Source organism: Carassius carassius, chromosome 9 (genome assembly GCF_963082965.1).
Source record: "Carassius carassius chromosome 9, fCarCar2.1, whole genome shotgun sequence".
NCBI lineage: Eukaryota > Metazoa > Chordata > Actinopteri > Cypriniformes > Cyprinidae > Carassius > Carassius carassius.
Window position 1 is genome coordinate 10829331 of NC_081763.1, and position 20191 is coordinate 10849521.

General features: G+C 35.2%; 1 protein-coding gene across 3 annotated transcripts; it reads right to left on the bottom strand.

The window, feature by feature from the left end:
• Positions 1-1918: 1918 nt before the first annotated feature.
• Positions 1919-18243, bottom strand: copz2 (COPI coat complex subunit zeta 2). 3 transcript variants are annotated; one of them, XM_059557744.1, is made up of 10 exons: positions 18102-18241; positions 13655-13723; positions 12959-13043; positions 11265-11356; positions 7233-7288; positions 5976-6053; positions 5202-5253; positions 3389-3427; positions 3122-3154; positions 1919-2217 (listed from the first exon to the last, which is right to left on the bottom strand). In XM_059557744.1, the coding sequence occupies exons 1-10, from the start codon at positions 18117-18119 to the stop codon at positions 2170-2172; spliced, it is 570 nt and encodes a 189-aa protein (XP_059413727.1). In that variant the 5' UTR covers positions 18120-18241; the 3' UTR covers positions 1919-2169. The 3 variants fall into 3 exon arrangements, with proteins under 3 accessions (XP_059413727.1, XP_059413730.1, XP_059413729.1); XM_059557747.1 differs by lacking the exon at positions 3122-3154 and having other exon boundaries at positions 18102-18235; XM_059557746.1 differs by lacking the exons at positions 1919-2217; positions 3122-3154; positions 3389-3427 and adding an exon at positions 4009-5028 and having other exon boundaries at positions 18102-18243.
• Positions 18244-20191: the final 1948 nt, after the last annotated feature.

The following is a 20191-nucleotide window of genomic DNA, read 5'->3' on the forward strand; positions in this document are numbered from 1 at the left end:
TAAATAAAGAGATAAATAAATGCACAAATAAACAGGCCAAAAGGTGTTGGTATGGAGGTACATGAGGACCCCAAACAGAAGTCTAAACTAAACACACAAGTAGGAGATCAAAGAAAAAATATATTATGGCAGGGAGGAAATAAAGACAGTAAAAATAAATAAATAAAGTATGTGACCAGTGTTAGCTAGAGCTATATGTATATAGTCGATGGTCCGCGCTCACGCAGATCAACGCGTCCTGGTCACGTGCATCACGCGCCTCCGCTGCTGTCTCTTCGTCGCTATTTCTATCTATCGAATACATATTATGAATAATCAAGTGAATAATAATTTTAAATTTAAAAACGCCAATTGCTAATTATTTAGCTATATTTATAGCAGCCTATTTAATTCGATTTTTAAAATCCACAGTCGTTTTATAATGTTTTACGAGAGTTAAAATGTTATGCTAATAAAAAGATGATTTGGGCGAGTTTCAACATGTCTCAATTTTTGTCGTGTTAAATTAGTTCCTAATTGTGCACATGAATCTCTGATTTTTAATGATCACGATATGAAAATTAAGAAATATCCGTAACAGAAATTGCTTCATTCGATCCATAGTCTATAACTAGGCTACATTTATTTTTATATACACCATTCTGGTTATTTTTTATGTTTAATAAAATTTAGTAATTGCGTCAGTGTTTATTATCATTAGGCTATTAGACCTATATATGTGTGTGATCACCTCTACTGATAATAATAAATATATCCTAATAATTTGACATAAGAACGGAATTTAGTTCACTGTGGATTTTGTGTAAATAGTCATATGCTCAGTGTTTAAAACTTGTGTAGGCTACCATTATTTAAATATTTTTTTAAATATACAATTATTTTCAAAATATAATTTAACCTCTAAAGCAGGCCTAAATAAAAACTGTAAATGGTTACCTATGTAGACCTATTATCAATATTACCAAAGCTTTAAGTCTGATTTCGTTTTCTGACACTGAGCAAAACAAGTAAGAAAGCATAGCCTAAAGAAAACTAGGATACATTATAATAAGATTCGACAGCCATCAGCTGTCTAGATACGCCGCAAAGAAAGAGTAAAATGTGATTGGGTTTTGGGGTTCTCCCCGCTTTCAAAAGTCAACACCCATCTTTAATGTCTGCAACCAGTCAGGCTTTGACGATTCCTCAGCTGTGCATGTGGTTCAGTCGTGTGGGCGGAGCCTCGGCTTCGCGATTTCCATTGGCCAACGGCATCCAATGGCAGACCAAGCCACACCCCATTTTTATTACTGATAAGCATATGCGTATTTATGCAGAATATTCATTAGGGAAGAAATCTGATTGGTCTTCATTCACTGTTCTCTCAGCATCGTTGTCGTATTGTCATTCGGTCTCGAAAAGATTGAAACGGTTCAACAAATGACACAACAACATGTTTATTCGTTTTTAGTGACATGTTTGTGCATATTATTTCCTGCAACCATGTTTTTTATTATTATTATTATTATTATTATTAAACAAATGAGCAGAATAGACACAATTTATTTTACTAGAAAGAAGTATATTATTTTCATGGAAAGTTACTTTATTGTTATTTTGTATCACCAAAACAAAATACACACACACACACACACATATATATATATATATATATAATGCCTTTTTATCATTTGAACAACAACAACAACAAAACAAAATTTAAATAGCAAAATATAGAGACTTAGAGTGTAACAGATCTTTGTCAATTATTATTTTGACGAAAGGTTTTAAAGCATAAACAAAATTACAAAACTGATGAAAGACTAATAAAAGTTTAGACAATGAAGTTTAGACCTGTGACAATTTAAATGACATGACTGTACCTCCTCTAGACAGAACAGCATTATACCAATATTTGCAGAGGTTAAAAGGAGTTGTAATTGCTTCAAAGCTGCTTTGTACTGAAATAGACAGGTATGCATGTATTTACTGATGTTAGCAGTTACTGATGTAAGCAGTAAGCAAATCATTTAAAAAACAAAACAAATTATTCTTTGGCAAAAAAGATACATATTTCAGTACTGAACATGAAATGCAACTGCATTTCTTAAATAATTAATTAAATTATAACTCATTAAAAAAAAAATTCCCTTGCAATAATTTACAGATTTCTTCAGGTCATGGAAAGTGTTATTTTAGAATTGACCACTTGATCTGCTCCTTTGCTGACTGTAACACCTGAAAAAAAAAAACAAATAAAAAAAATAAAAAGGCAGATTATTATAGATCAACCCCAAAAACGGTAACACACTTCAAAAAGAAGCTCCACACAATGTGCTCTGCAACGTGAAATAACTTGCATTGTTAATTAGGTAACATAATATGATTTTTAGATGTTTTTCATGTTTCCTGCATATATTGTGATTAACAATAATAAATAAGTCCCACACTGAAGGCAATGCAATATAGGTTTAATACACCATTAATTTGTTTGTTATTGCTCTTTTTTGTAGCTTAAGGAAGAGTATTATGAAATGGAAATTGCACTTTTTATTTTCCACTATACCAGACTCAGTAGTGCAATAATGAGGTGTACCCAGCTCTAAGCACGTTTTGCTAAAGTTCCCATTAAGTTATATAATTGCTATATCTGAATGTTCTCTGAACGGTCAAAACTGAAATAAAAATTGGGGGGAAAAAAAGGATTTTTTTTTTTTTTTTTAAACAGATAACTTTGAACGAACATTCCACTAGTGTTACTGGAATCAAAGCAGCTTTTGGTTTATAATGATATAAACCAACCCCACTAACGATGTTATATCTTGGCCACAAGGGGGCATCTGAAGACCCCAATATTACACTAGTAGACATTATTAGACTCTCTCAACAATTGTTTGTCTATGGTAATGCCTTTTTTTATAATTAAACTTCACTTTGTAGTAGTTTCAGTCCATTATAGATGATATTACGCCTCTGTTTTGATGTAATGTTTTAAAGATTTACACAAAAGCCTGCATAACATTTTAAGAGCTTCAATGCACATATATTACTTCATATATTACTACATATATTACTTACTTCAGCATGCATATATGTATGTTGGTGTCCAATAGCACTTATGTGTGAGTGTTCATGCACTTACATTTGAGGTGAGAGCCAGTTTTTCAGTGATGTGCTGTCAAGGTTAGAGTTAGTGGCAAAGGTTAGAGCAAGACTCAAATCAGTCAAGACGTTAATGCCGGTTAGAAAAAGCGAAACATTCCAGACCATTTAACAAGTTTTGCATGTTAAAAAGGCTTCATGACAAAGATGTTAAAAGGTGGGAAAATTCATCATTGCAGTGAGTGTGTGTGTGTGTGTGTCTCTGTGTGTGGGGGGTTGTTATGTTCGTTCTTTGTGCGTTCAATACCTGTGCCACACTCTGTTCTGATAATGGGTTGTCATCTGCCTGTAAAATAACCAAAATGAAGACCAGTTATAATTAAAATAATAACTGACTGACATAAACCACAAGAAACCAAGCCAGACATCATGCAAGATGTTTCAGATTGTTACTGTGTGCCAAAGTGATGGTTAAAGGGCAACAACACAACTGCTACTACTAATAAACATCACTAATAGACAAAAACAATGTCCCAAAAGAACATCTGGAGCAATAATTATTAAATTATTAATAAGATTAAATGATCTTCAAATTACTGCCCAATTTGAGATGAATGGCAGTGGTTGATAATAACACCAGCTTGCCCAGTTAACTGAAGTATAAGTTCACTTTCAAAGGATATTTCAACAGCCTTGATAATGGATATTACACATTTTCTGTTGTCAATTAAGTAAATGTTTTGTAAATATTTTTTAAAATAAGTAATATTGATTACAAATTGATTACATTTATTATGTAAATTTTGGCTTTATTTTAGCGTCCATATTATTCAGAAACTACACTAGAGCAGAACCATCACTAAAACTGAGTAAAAAAAAAACATCTCAAATATAACAGAATAAAATGTTCCCCAGCTGCCGAAATGTATGCATATATTTTACTACTCATGAAAAATAATACAGAAAAGTAAGTGGTAAAGTAAAAGTAATTTTTAAAAAATAATAAAAAAAACATATTGTATTAAAAAAAAACACTGTAGTGGAGCATAATAAATAAAAATTAAAATAATTTTCCAGGTAAATTAAATGCCTAAAATACATTTTAAGATTTATTAAAAAAATATATTTGTCTGAGATTAAATCTTAAGATTAGAGTTTAATATAAGTATAATATATAATTGAATTTTTGTTGTTTTAACATTTTAATTTAAAGTTGATCATTTATTTTATTTGGTGGACATTGGTGGGACGATATATTCCCACAGAAGACATCCCGGCACTAGAGCTGATCAATGGACAGAAGCAGTACCATCACTAAAATTGAATAAAAAAAAAACTAAAACTAAAAGATCACAAAAATTAAATCTATATGTGATTTGTATTCACATATAATATGTTGTACTTATACTACTAATAAAAAAAATATATGCTGTTTTGTATTCAATATATTTAAATCTTATTTGCAATCATTTATTTTATAGGTGGGTCTTAGCGTCTTCCTCCCTTTTACTGGAGTAAAAAATAAAGCTCATAACAGCATAAATCAGAATTGTGGACTGAAATCATGCCGGTCATTGATTGAGTGAGTTTATGTGAGCGTAACTCAAAGAAGTGACTCAGTGTCTCCCACTCCGCAGCGAAAGGTTTATGGTCAGATGTCAGAGCCATGTTTTCTTAATATTGATCGTCCGTCTGGGTTACAGCTGTCCCTCTTGTGAGCCTCACACACGCTTGTGCATGCCATGCAGGTACCTGCCCACTCCCTCACCCTCGTCCCTCTCTCTCTCTCTCTCTCTCTCTCTCCGTCTCTATCCAGCTCTGAATCAGAGGGAGTGAGGGAGGGGGGCTGAAGGAGGGCTACAGGAGCTGACGCTTCTCTCCTTGGTCCTCCATGTTACCAGTGATGTAATCAAAAAGGACGAAGCCATACGCTTGTTCTGACACACACTGACAGAGCAAGAGAGGGGACATTTAGTCTGTCTGTGTGTATGTATGTGAAAGGGACACATTACTTGTAGTATAATGGAATAAAATCTTCTGTTTATCCCTCCTTTCCACATACACATTAAAAAAGGGCAACTTCTTGTTAAGCTGAAATGATATTCTGTACAGTCTCTTACCCTGTAGTTGACCTTCTCAATGACCTGCTGGGGGTCACTCTCTAGGATCACCCTGTAAACAAGTATCAATATAGAAAGTCATGCATTTTATAACACAAAATTGTGAGCATTGAGACTTTGTTGGGGTCAGTTAGACTTTTGGAAATAATATTATGGAATTATTTTTTAAACAGCAAAGATGCATTGAATTTATTAAAGGTAACAGTAAAGAAATGTATAATAATACAGAAAAAAAATTAGGAAACACTTTACAATAAGGAGTCATTTGTAGTTAATGTATTAACTAACATGAACTAACAATGGACAATACATTTGTTACTGTATTTGTTAATCTTTGTTAATGTTAGTTAATGAAAGTACAGTCGTTCAGTGTTAGTTCACAGTGCACTAACTAATGTTAACAAGCACTTTTGATTTTAATAATGCATTAGTAAAAGTTCAAATTAACATTAGTTAAGATCACTAAATGCTGTAGAATTATTGTTCATGCTTTAGTTCATGTCAACTAATAGTTGACAAATTTTCACTAATAAACCTGTTTGTAAAGTGTTACCAAATTTCTAGTGTTACCAGATTTAAACTTTCCATGGATTAAAAATCCTCTACCTCATGAAATGTAGGCTTACCACAATTTCCACAAAAATATTAAACAGGAAATGTCTTTAATATGCTTATTTGCTACTCAAGCAAAAAATGATTTCTGAAGGATCGTGTGACTGAAAATGTCAGAATCCAACTCGACTCATGTCTAGAAGAGAGCTGTGTATTACTTACCCTCCATCGATGATTTCATCCACCACAAGGAACACTCCATCCATGTTATCCAACAGAGTCCTTTTCTCCACATTCTTCCTGTTGGAGAAGAACCAGACATCGGAGCACACAAGTGTTCTTCTGTGACAAACCAGTTTCTGTGGTTACCACTGGAGGCTTGATGCCAAGAATTCTGGGAATTCTGACATGAATTAGCCTATAGGCAGCCAGGACCGTGGATATGTACAGGCAGATGCCACATTTGACTGCTCCAGACACACTGACACGTCCACCATCTCATATATAACAGTAAAAATCATTGACTTTTCCAAAAAGCCACAAACCCTCAACATTGCACAACATTCTCTGGTTGTAAAACTGACAAAACTTAAATTCACGAAGAAATGGAATGAACTTTCACAGGTGAGAATGCGTTGGTTTGTGTTTTTAAATTGTATCAACTATGTATTACAGGTTTTTAAACTATGGTACATTTTTATGTGGTGGTAGCTAACTGCTTTGTCTTGTGGTGTTGAGATAGTTTACAAAAACATATCTTCTTTAAGTCTTAAATCTAGAAGTGTAGAACTACATCTGCACAGTCAACTTGCCTTCGAGTGTGAACGGTTTTGACCGTTCCAATATGGCAGACAGCTTACATATAGTGGCCCATAGAAACAGCTGCTACTAAGGCATCTAGGCCTAACTATACATATCTATAGCTAGGATGCCACATGAAGTCAACAGAACTGTTTTTAAATATCACTGGCCTCCATACTGTCCTAAGATTAAATGGCCTCAGATTTCATACACTATCATACAAAAGTGTGTTGTCGGTAAGATTTTTTTTTGTTTTAAAAAAAAGTTCACTAAGGCTGCATTTATTTGAGCAAATTTATTACAATTTAAAATAACGGGTGTACCATCTTTTGTTATATTATATTTGTCTTTACTGTCACTTTTGATCAATTTAATGTGTCCTTCTATGCTGAATAAAAGCATTCACTGTCCTCAAATCATCACAATTAAAAGAACCAGAGACTTAAACTACTTCATTGCATTGAATTTAATACATGAGTTTCACAATTTGAGTTGAATTACTGAAATAAATGAACTTTTCCTCGACATTCTAATTTATTGAGAAGCACCTGTGTGTGTGTGTGTGTGTGTGTGTGTGTGTGTGTGTGTGTGTGTGTGTGTGTGTGTGTGTGTGTGTGTGTGTGTGTGTGTGTATGTGTGTGTGTATACTCTGATGTCTCAATCAGAACATGAACTCACCTCAACATCTGACTGAGAGACTCAAACAAGCAGTTCAACACTGCCATCAGCATAAGCTGAGATCAGACAAATACAGGAAAAGAGAGAGAGAGACAAATAAAAGGAAAGGGATGAAACACAGCTGACTTTGTTAAATCTGCATCCTTTTAGACAAACAAAATCAAGTGGGTATAAGTGCAGACCGGAGATCTCCAAAACGGGGCGTGATCTCCAAAATTGGGCAGAACGTCCAAAATGGGGCGGGGTCTCCTTTCGCAAAGACTTTCACCATTGGCTGTGGCTTCAACCAGTTGTTACTGTTTCAATTGTTACTTTAATTTATAAAACTTTATAAATTAAACATTGTTTCTAGTTCATCTAAAATAAAATAAATAAATATTCTCCATGAGAGCAGAGCCCAAAGCTCGTGGCCAGTGGTGTTTGGACCCAAGTCTGAACCTCTGCTTCATGATGTAAACGGGAAGCACTCAGGAGCCATCCCAGCGGAGGGGAAAGATTTTACTCTAGCGTTTTATTCCAAGCAACATGGCCGTCCAGGGCCAGGAAATTCGCAGGCTAGGGGGTAGTGATGCTGGTTGTAACTAAAAAGGTGCCATTGTCAGGTGAGTCTCATATCGCATAATCTTATTAACTGTTTACCTCCTTAACTGCAACTTTCTTTACCACGCTATTCAGCGTCAATCCCGCCATTCAGTCAATTTTAATGGTTAAGGTAAGGTGTGGGGTAGGTTTAGGGGTTAGCATTTTTTGTTGCATAGTTTAGGAAACACTTTAACTGACACAACCGATAAAAACTTCAGAATCAGCTGTGGGGCGGAGTTTGCACTGAAGTGGATTGGTGGAAAAATTGTGCATGCGTGTCATGCGCCCGTCTCTCAAAAGTAGGAAGCCACGCACTATTTTGGAGTTCCCGCCCCTATTTGGAGATCTTCACAATTCTGCAGACTGCAAGACGGGGGCGTAACTTGAAGTGGGCTTAACTTGAAGTAGGAGGCGTAATTTGAAGTTATCCAAATCACACAGAACCACGCGAGATCTCAAAACGATATGTTCTTGGCAATATGGCGGCTTTAATTAGGGCACAGAGTAGAATATTGATTACGTTTTAAGGGAGGCAGGGGTTTTAGGCAGGGTTTGATGCATGATGTGTGTGTAGATATTAATGTTAGGGGACAATATGAGAGATGTGTATGTTATAGTAGAAAAACGTATTATCTGACCCACACTCCGGAACAGAAGAGGGCGGTAATGCACTAATAAACTGGATGCCAACCGCCGTTAAACTGGAAAGAAGACGAATATGACAGCTTGCTGTGAGAGACGACGGTGAGAATATATATATTTTTCCCGAAATAATTATTTAAATTGAACTGTATAAGTCATTTTCATACAGTGGTATTGTTTTTGGAGTTAATAATTTATTAAAACTAAGGCGTAAAGTAAGCAACATATAAGCAAAAGGTGTAAAGACGCTATCCCCAGGTTTCACAGGCTTAATCTAAACCCTGTCTGTGACCTACATAATATGCCATATTTGTATTTTTGCTGTAAACATGTTTTATAATGCATAACTAACAGGGGAGCTCCATTAAGTACACGACTCAATAGTGGATTTACATAAACCATATATACTTCTTGAAGACTATTACTAAATGTCTATTTATCATCTGACTGGATAAAGTTTGATAAGGATTGTAGATGAGCACATCTAACAGACATGAAACAGGTGTCTGAGTAATGTGTGTATGATATTGTGTAGATTTCATTTTTGTCAACACTGCTGTAGACGAGTGTAAGTCATGTAAACAAACAAATCTACCTAAAGTAACTAAACATAAGTTATCTATTTTATTTGTCCATTTGTAATATTGATAATTTAAGGAACATTTGTGTTGGATAAAAAGTGAGTTACATCAATTATTAGCTCAACATGTAAATGCAGTATATCACAGATATATGACAGAGGAGACTGACTCTTGTCTGGATGTTACAGGGACAGATGAGACACATGTGTGTTTATCTGCTGAAGAGACACTGATGAAGGAATGCTAACATCAAAGGATTTGTGTAAGTACACTACAAAAATAAATGAAACATTTTAAATCTTATGTTGTATTTTATTTTAATTAATGTAATTTTAAACAACTATTACACTCCACCTGTCCTTTACTGTCTCATCAGGACCAGAAGCTGCTGTGGTGTCTTCATCCTCAGTTCGAATACCAGGGAACACTTGTTAGGTAAAAACTGTTAGTATGAATGCACTGTAAGTCGCTTTGGATAAATGTATAATTTATTTATAAATTTGAACCACTTCAGTGGTTTAGCCCACTACAAAAGTAATAAATCAATGCATGTACTTGTAAATTCTGTGTAAATGTTTTTCAGGTAGTCGTGCTCATGGGGTGCAGGCACACGAAAGTTCAGAGCAGACATAGCAGTCAGATTGTCCTGCACGTGTTCTTCTGCTCCAGCTACAAGGTTGTGTGGCTCAGAGAGCCATCATCAAGGTCTTCCTCATCCTGTTGCTCAACGACATCCCCATTGAGAAGAGTGAGATTGTGAAGTGCAGCAGCAGAACTGTATCAGCTGTGTTCAGATGGCAGGATGATGTTGGGTTCACTGGATCATCTGTAAATACACGTTTGTTAGAACAATAAGTTTGAATGAAGCTTTGTATCATGTGTTGTTGACTTGTACATGTATGCATTTATTGCGATGCTAACTTTTATACATTATTTTAATCATTTAGACATGTTTTTTTGCTGTCAGTAAATAAAATATAAATATTTTATCCATTCATGTATTAATTGCTTGACTGAAAATTGATGTATAGTATATATTCATGTATAGCTATGTCACAAAAGAAAATACATTTTGCTTCTTTTACTAAAATGTAATTTTAAAAAAATTATATAATTATTGGTTGGCATTTATCCTTATTATTGCATGTAAGTGTTGGGGTGGGCAAAAGATGCAATTCATTATGGGGTAATGTTAATTTTCGAGTAGTAATACTTACATTTTTAGAGTATAAAATCAACAATCTTCTCCAAAGGTGAGATCTTCAAGCAGCTGATCGAAGTACCCTTTGTGCAGATATCGCAGAGTCGCTGTGAGGAGTTAGTGCACCGAATCCTCTTTTTTATTATTACTGCCAAATTATTACATAAAAGATCATGGTAAGAGGTAGTATCTAACAATAAACAATCATAATGCCATAAAACAGTAAATTTTAAAAAATCATGTTTTCATCATAGTATGAGAAACTATACAAGAAAAACATTTTTCACGTAAAATTATTAAAAAAATATTCAAGAGATAACGATTTTGGGTTTTCTAATAAAAAAAATGCTTTAAGGATAACACTTGATCACATTAGTGGAGTTAAAAATATACAAAATTTTAATCAACACTATTGGCTATACTACAATCACAAAATAAAAAGGCAGCCGTTTCTTCAACAAGACTACAACATGGGCAATGTTCTTCATTATCAAGATACTTACAAATACATTAATTAAACCTGTAACTTATATCTTTTAAGTTTTTGTGCTTGTTTTAACTTTGTACGTCACATGATCAACATAGCGGATGATGATATACAAATTGCATTCATACTTCATACATAAGCATTTAGGCTGTAGAGTATGTACTCTTTTAGCGCTCGTTAAGTTAGTGCTAATTGAAATTAAGTGCCTAATTAAAGGGTATGCGGTTTCGAATGCATCCCGACAAAATCTCGTCTTGAGATCTCGCGTGGATCTGTGTGATTTGAACAACTTCAAGTTACGCCTCCTACTTCAAGTTACGCCCCCGTCTTACAGTCTGCAGACAGACCCTTCTCGATCTCCAGGCTGCAGCTATACCCTTCTCAACAAAATGGCACAGATGTCAAAAAGTGTTTAAAACTGACCAGCTCTCCATAATGGCCAGAAAGAATTGCTGCCACATGCAAATTAAGAGACATGGTTGGAGTATGGACAGCACTTCAGCCAATCACAGGCCAGCTCATTTGCTTACAGGACTTACCTCATTCTCCTGAGCGCTGCCAACTACATAGAAGAACAAGTCTATGCTGCTCTTGTAGACTATCGTCATTCCCTCTAAGAAAGAGATTTCATCTGCACACACAGAAAGAAGCAAAAGACAAAGTACAAAGAATTAACATTTATTCGTTCATAAAAGTATGTATATTCATAGATATAGATATATTCAGAGATATAGAACAAACTTTTACCAGTCTATATAATTTTTGTTTTTACACTGTTATGTACAACAGTATTTAAACAATATTTTGCCTTAGCTAGTTTAGGCTTGTCAGGGATGAATAAGTTTGACACTTAAACCACCAGTATCTTAACGAGTGATTCACTGAATCATTCATTGAAACGATTCATTCAAAATGCCTGATTCGTTTAGAAACTGAATTATTTGTTCAAAACCATATTCATTCGGGAACAAAATACTGCAGTGTTGCTCTGAGATGCACAAATGTTTTGTTCCGTCTTTGTTTTAAACTACTTTCATTGGCAAAATAGAAAGTAGAAAAAATTCAGATCATATTTCTAAAATGTAACTCACTCCGTATTAACGTCTTGTTTGTTGAACTGTTGTATAAAATAAAAACCACATTTGTGATTAGGCACATGTGCTAATATTCGGGAAAATGCATACTTGCTTGTGTGATATTACTTAACTATATGAAGAAAAATGTTGTTTTTTGTTGTTGTTGTTTGTTGAAAAAAGAAAGATATACTTGATCATGCCAGCTCGCACATCATTAAAACAATTATGATATATTCATAGATGATAAATATTACACAGCCTTTCTTTTGGCCAAGTCTTTGTCAAGCCAACATCAATGTTATTTTCATCAGTCAACTTTTCTCATTTATTTTATTACTTTATTTTATTTATTACTTTCATCTTATTACTTGCTCTTACATGATAGATAGAGTGAGGCCCCAGAGATTACAATGCTTGAAAGCAATATTCAGCACAACAAAACAATATCAGATCCAATTCTAATTTTCTGTTTATATGTAATAGTAAAACTGATCCCAGATCAGACACTGTGATAAAAGTACCAGGTGTCTGATTTCTGAAAGTTTCATGTGAAGCAAAGCAATTGCAGGCCAGAAGCTATTTCTGGCCCATTTCACCTATTCATCTCAATACATTTGTCTGAATATCTGACTGAAGAATAAAAGAAACTCAAAGAAATGTAAACAGAGTGGACAGTTTCACCTTAGAGACAAATACAGATGTGTATTTTGACCATGTTAAAACAGTGAACACCTAAACAGGTAAAAGGATCAGGGTGTTTTTTTGTCCTGGTGTCATACTCCTTCACCCCACGGGGCAAGTGACAGAAACATCTAAGAACTCTAGAACAGGTTCTCCACCCAGTTTTCCAGTAATCTGACCTGCAAGCCCCAGAGGAAGCTTGCACATGCAAGTTCTAATGACCAAGGACCACTGTAAACTAGTAACTTGATCTGGGACTGATCTGGGACACTTATTATTATACTTTGAGAGTGGTTGTGGTCCTAATTTGCATAATGAAATCTCTAAACTTTCTTGAATTTACTATGACACATTGATCTGAAGTGCTTGAGTTGGAACATAAAGCAGTCAATCAGGTCTAATCACTACAAGCAATAAATAAAGCAGTATACTGATCAGTAAAATGCAACATTAGAGCTGTTTAATAATGAACTTACTGTCAGCTTTATGTGTTTTGTTGAAGATGTTCATTTCAAAATTCTTCTGCTCTTTCATGGATGGGTAGAGTTCTGGATCATAGTACTGAAATTGCATAGGAATCATTTGTTATTATAGTACATGAATATGTATGCATAATGCTTAACTCATATTTCCACAATTTCATGTCTGCACATGTTTGTTTTTTCTTCATAAAATGACCCGGTAAAAGAGGAGGTCCTCTATGGAGCCAGATCAGTCTCAAAAATAATACATCTACGAAAACAAAATTCATAAATAAAAAGCAGTAAAATGTATTTTATTTTTAATTCCTGGTTGTCTGGTGAAGGTGTGTTTAATTAGTGTTGGAACTAAACCCTGCCAGTCAGAATTAAGATTTCTAGGAGTGGGGTTTTGCACCTCTGCTGATTATAAAGCTGAATAAAAGTGAATTCATTTTTTTTTTCTCTGTTACTCTAAAAGGAAAAAGCCATTGACTTTCAATCAATGAAACTGAAAATAACCAAAATATGCAAAAATAAATAAATTCAAAATATGCAAAAATAAATAAATGTAAGAAAAATATATATTCTTTGAGATACGTAAAGTAATTTGACACTATCTCTGTTCTCTTATATTATTGAATGGCTAATGTGCCAACAGTTTAACAATTGCATTTTGAGAATATTTTAGAAGTGTAAAGGGGATCTATGCACCTTTGAAAGCAGTCTGTTTCCATCGTTGTCTAAGATGAAGACAGCCTTCACAGTGTAGAGCGAGGGTTCCTGGATGAAAAGAAATCTACATTATTTTCAAACATTCAACATTATTTTTTTTTATGCCTCAGATGTCATAAATAAACACCCTTGAAATAAACAACACCCTTAAATAAACAACCCTGTTACATGCCTACAGACAGAAAAATACTATAAAAGGAGAAGGTGTAGTCAGAAGTGGCTGCTTGTTGGCTCTCACTCGATTGGGTCCGTCCGGGCCAAAGTTCTGTCATGCACTGACTACCACTGATTCAAAGTCTGAGTGTATCACAGAACTTGAGCCAGGAGAACAACAGGAGATTCAGATCATCTGGTTTAAATACAAGAGGATCCTGTCTCGATGTAGACCTTCAGGGCCAAACAATGAAACGTTCCCCTCTGTAAATTATAATATCTAATTCACAGTAACACCTTGCACTGCAAATCCATCTATTAAAAGGCTTACCAATAACCCTTTAACTAATATAAAATGTTATATATAACAATAAAATATGCAGCATATTGCCATCCATTCCATCCAAGGTTAATTGCATGAGAGTTCCTTTTGTGTTGCTTGTTAAGATTATGTGGCAAAGTGATTAACGTTAATATCCGTTCATTTCTGAGTATATCTGTTGCTCAGAAAATTTGTAAAAAGTCACGCAATGTCTGCGAATGAGCATTTGATTTACATTTAAGAACTGAGATTATTAACAAGGATACAACCAAGCAACCTTTCGCCAAAAATTTTGAATTCAAAATAGGTCATTTGTGTGATTCAAGTAGAGTTTTGTTTTTGTTGTGTTTTTAACTCTTGCTACTTAATGCTTCATTTAAAACAATCCTGAACTTTGACAAAGAGGATTTTTTTTATGCGGTTTAAGTTCGCCACATACTGTACTGTATATTATTGTTTCTCCTCTATGCCCTGCCTTTCTGAAACATGTAAATTTTTACAATTCTCATTGGTCTGAAAAGCGAGGTGTGCTCTGATTGGCCAGCTATCCTGTGCGTGGTGATTGGCTGAATACCTCAAGCGTGTGACGGAAATGTTATGCCAATTAACATACTGTGATGCATGTCCCGGTCAAAACACCATTGCGAAAAGACAAAAACAATAAAACACATTACAAACAAGCCATTTGTTGCATTCCAGTGGGGACATAATTACGGATTATAATCACTTGTACTGTGTTTTTACGCGTTGTGTTGCATCGTGCTCCGTAAACATAGAAACCGCTTCTACATTTGTGATCGGAGAAATGACAAACAACAAGCGCTACTCTACACTGCTTAAAACTCGCGTTTGAATCATGCAAATCCTTAACATATGAAAACTTATTTACAGGCTGTGAGTCAGAACAGCTGGCATTGTAGTCTACTCTCCCAGGATCAAGAAACAGTCCTCCGTAAAATGTGCAGCACACATCTGAATATTTGGGATGAACTGTTCTGGAGCAGTGTTGTAAATACAACTTAACCACTGATTTCTAGTCGTGTCCTCTTTTGGAAGGACAAACTAAGTATTTTTGCTTTCACAATGAAAAACACAGCATCGTCACAACATGGTGGCGGTGGCAACAAAGAATCAGTGTTACGCCTTCGTTCTGTGTGTGAACATTTGAGTGGTGTTATGCAAATCTTCCCAGATCGTGATGTGTACATGTGGGGGTGTGTTTAAATGAGGCATGTCTGTTTCTATAAAGTGGGGCAATTACAACTTTGCAAGGACAGTCCACTGCTTCTGACTAACAGTCTGTAAGTACGTTTTTTATATTTAAAGAATTTTCCACTGATGATTTAAATGTGAGTTTTGAGCAGTGCAGATAGAGCTTGTTGTTTGTCGTTTCTCCGATCACAAATGCAGACATGGTTTTATGTTAACGCGGCACTATGCAACGCATAAAAATACAGTATAAAGCGCCGTTCACACCAAGAACGATAACTATAAAGATAACGATATTAGCGTCCATACCAGCGAACGATTTTGTCTGTGTATTCTAAGCGGACGCGCGTCTGCTGCTTTAAATTCTCGAACTCATTACAGCAGGATTGATTCTGATTGGTTGGCAATGTTTTTATCGGTCATGAGAAAAAAAAAATCGTTCTGAAAAAATGATGTGATTTTTTTTTTTTTTTTTTTTTTACCTTAAATCGCCTAAACACATTACACCAAATACACAAAATAATGTTCTTTTTAGCAATGCCATATGACTTTTATAAAGAAAATCTCTTTGGGTTTGAGACTATAGTCTTTGCAACTTTAGGGATCTTATCTATAAACAAACAACTTGTAACAATCCAAAGAGAAAGGGAAACTTGAAAATCTCATCATATGACCCCTTTAAATGGTATAGAAAGATTTTTAATATCTAACTATAAAAATCCAAAATCAAAGCATGTGAAAAGAGCTATATTATGGAGTGTAAATGGTAGATGAGAAAATGAATTATCCTCTGCTTCCATTTAGTGGTTATAGTGGGAGTATCATGACATTCATTTCAATAGTATTTTTATTTCTACCAGGTGGCAGAAATCTTCCACTTAAGAAAAAATGCAGATGAAATTACCCAACTAAAATTCGAGCAATATTTCATTTGTTTGAAGAAAATTAGGCCTACTTTAAAAAAAAGTGTTCTACTGTCTAGGGTCAGCCATCAGTTTAGTTTATTAATTTATAAAGCACATTTCAAAACAACAGAATTTGCAACCAAAGTGCTGTACAGAGGTATTAAAAAAAATGTGAACAAAATTAAAACAGAATTAACACACTGGATCATAACCTTGGAGACATATTTACAAATATAAACACCCTCAATTAAAATAAAGAATACAGATAAGTTTTTAGGGAGGATTTTAAAAAATAGAAACAGAAGGGGAAGATCTCATATTGAGAGGGAGACTGTTTTAGAGTCTGGGACCAGCCTCTTTATATTCCCCCTCCTGTCTTCCCTGTAATATATGAGCCCAAAAAGTACTAATCCACACTTTTGGTCTTTTCACACTTTAAACTGTTAACCTAAACCCATTTACCAAGTAGACTGCTCTACCTCCCTAATGTCTAGAAACATACAATGACAATTTCAATGGTTTCCCTCAAACATAGAGACTGGTTATCCCCATTTTGAAATTATAAATGTGAAATGTTGCTTAAAATGGACCTTTAACCAGGGTTTAAAACAGCATTAACCTAGACTCTTAAAAAAAATAATTGTTTTCTTAGTGAGAAGAGCAGTTGAATAATCTAAAGAACCTTTTGTTGAATAGAAAGTTTCTTTTTTTTGGTTTTGTCGTTGTTTAGCTGTAAAAAGTTCATGTCCATCAAACATTTTATGTCCCATAGGCAGTCAAACAGGCCAGACACTGAACCATTCTTATGGAACCAATCTATTCTTTAAATATAGTTAAAGGGGATGTTATTCAGCGAACTTTCCTTTTTTCTTTCTGTTTTCTTTTCACTTTTCACTTTTTTTCCTATGGTATTGAAAATGGGGGAGGGGGTTCTTCCCTTTGGCACTTCTTTCACCCCTAATGAGTTTGTATCCTTTATGTCCAAGCTAGTTAATGGGCTTTTGGTCATTAACTTACAGAAAGTTTTCTGTGGGAGTTCGTGTTAGGGGCCAGAATACAAGGGGGCGCCAACATTCATCTTGCGATAGGCTACCTCTCAGCAAAAGTGCAGTTGCGCCCCTGAGCTACAGTATTAATTTTGCCATTAGAACTGATGTTGCCCATATAGGTCAACTCATAAGAGTTTTAAAATGTCCATTGCAAGCAATATCCCTGATCTCCTCCAAGTATCCACCTGTGGGATCAATCACGCGCACCACACATGCAGCGCGCGCTCCGCTACGCCAGAGACGCGTCGAGGACGTGGCATCCACGTCCCACTTTGAAAACCCACATATTCCAATACTAGAAGGGAAAAAAAACTTTCGGAACAAACTAAACCCAAATGGAAAATGAACATAAACGAACCCGTAGCGCATAAGCACTAGGCTACAATGTACGATCTGTTCATAATCGGAAAAATAATGTTATGGTTTGCTTCCATAATTTTTTGTTAGGTCGCAAAGCGAAACCAGATCGGTGTCTGGCAACATTAATTTAGTTTTTTTAATTGCGAGAAAAAAGCATGCGCGAGCGTTTATAATACAAGTCGATTAGTATTTACAGTAGTTACAACTGTAACTTAGAGCTTCTTAAAATATTGCTCCAACTTAGCACGCAAAGACTTAGAATAATATAAGATAAGAATAGATGCTGTCGAAAACATAATTCTCTATTCAGACAAAAACTGCGTACAAACTACAAAAGCCAGGCTATCTATTATTATCAACGGTAACAGTGAGAAAATAAATAATACTAAATAAATAAAAACAGCTAGTAAATGGCACACGTATCCTACCAGAGCCGCGGAGTCCATGGTAGTAGCTCAGTGTTGACGTGGACAGCTTTGAGCTGTCATTACAGCAGCTCTCCTGAAACCCTCTGACTCACAGGGGGCGTATCCGCAACTACAGCCCTCAGGCCGCCATGTTGGCTCAAACCCACCATAGCTTTCTGCTTCAGAATCGCTACGGTACAGGAGCCACAATGGCGGCTTCCAATGTATGCTCGCTTACGATCTCTGTCTGCTGCTCGCTTGAATGTTTGTTGGGAATTCTTGAGAATGAAATTAAATTTTGGGAGTCATACCATGTGCTCTAATGAGTAACTCGTTTTCCAAATAAGTTTCATACGCGTGACTGCCACCAACAGGGTATGCAATGAATAGATTATGAACGGCTGCTGTAAGCAAATGATTTATGTAACGTCAACTCTTACTCGCGCGACAGGGGGCAGCAAAGCTGAAAAGGTTCAGGGATCAGGGGTGAAGCTTGCTTACAGCTTAAGCTACTGTAAATACACGCATTAAAATGTCACATAATAATAATAATAAGCAAATCTTTTCCCTCCTTAAATAATATCATCATTTACTCATTATTAAGTTGTACCAAACTTGTTCGAGTTTGTTTTACCAACATTTTTCAAAATATAGCCTATAGTTTATGTTCAAATTAACTCATACAGGTTTGAAACAAATGGAGGGTGAGTTAATGATGAATTTTCATTTATGGGTGAACTATCACTTTAAATGGTACCGCACATTGCATAATTTAGAATCATACAATAAATGCACGTGTTAAATAAATGAATAAAAAATAGTTCAGTACTTATTTGTATCATTTTATTCCTGTCAATTATTTAGTGGCTCTTGTTTCATGGTCCAAAGATAAACACGAAAGCTCTAGAAAGGCTACTGGAAAAATTCACAGCTGGGGCTCTTTCCGTAAGAAAACCGAAAGTGTAAACACGTCATGTGGGGAGGAGACCCTTACTTTCCACTGCCATATAAATACACTCGCACACTATTATAGAGCATGTCAGGTTGTGTGATTCAGATCATCCAAGAGGAGCATCCCGCTCTCAGGTCTGTCCAGGGACTACGAGAACTCTCGTCCGCATGCAAAGTAATCTTTTATTGACTAATTTATCCATAGCATAAATCTAAACAGCAGATATTGTAAACTGAGATTTACGAACTGTTCTTAATCTAATATCACTTAAAAATGTTCAAGGCAGTTGTAGTTCATTGGTGTAACGATATTTCTATTCTAAAAGCTTGTGCCGCGCGTTAAATAATGTCACTGTGTGTTGCATCGCTTTTATTCCTGATCGTTACCAGAAAAAGATATGAAAGGAAAGAAGCATGGCTTGAAATATTTTGTCACCTAAAATGTGTAGCCTAACATTTAATTTTTCTAAAGAAAGCCCAACTCTAGCCGTCCTGAAACACTTGTGTTAATTTCACGAGAAACGTTTTGATGATCAAAGGGTGACTCAGTCGCTGTAGCCCGGTTATGAAGGAAGAAGTAGCTTAAGTGGGTCAGAGGGAGTGTCACGCGTTGATGATGATTGCGGTTTATGATCTTCAGAGTTGCGTCCAAGACAACAGAACATTCTAGAAGTTCCGCGTGTCCACCTTGAAGTTATTTACTTAGCCTATGTTTGAAATGTTGACAAATGCCTATGTTTGAACTAAAAAAAAAGAAAAAAAAAAAGAAAGAAACTGCATTCACAATAAAGAAGTCTCGAGTGCACCATTGCTTTAAAAAATAAATAAATAAATAAAAAGGGACATTTTTAGATTCCATCTTATTCTGTAAATTAATTAAGAGAATATAGAACGTGAAATAACACTTTATTCTGACCAATCAGAAGCCAGGAAAAAGATTTCGCTAAGGTTTGATGTCTTACTTGCTGAGCTTTCACTTATTGTTAAATCTCTTAAACTCATTGATATCAATAAAAAATAATACGTTTCTTAAGATTTATGTTGATATTTTTCTTAGGCTACTGATTGCTCTTGTTAGGGGCCAAGCACCGAAGGTGTATCCGTTGGCGTTCTTCTTCCGCTCTTGAGTCTATGGCAGCCCATAGAACCGCTTGCGGGAA

Coding starts and splice junctions, on each gene's coding strand:
- copz2 (XM_059557744.1), bottom strand. Junction 6,054..7,232: donor TCTCTCAGTCAGATGTTGAG/GTGAGTTCATGT, acceptor CTTCTCCAACAG/GAAGAATGTGGAGAAAAGGA. Junction 5,254..5,975: donor GATGAAATCATCGATGGAGG/GTAAGTAATACA, acceptor ACTTGTTTACAG/GGTGATCCTAGAGAGTGACC.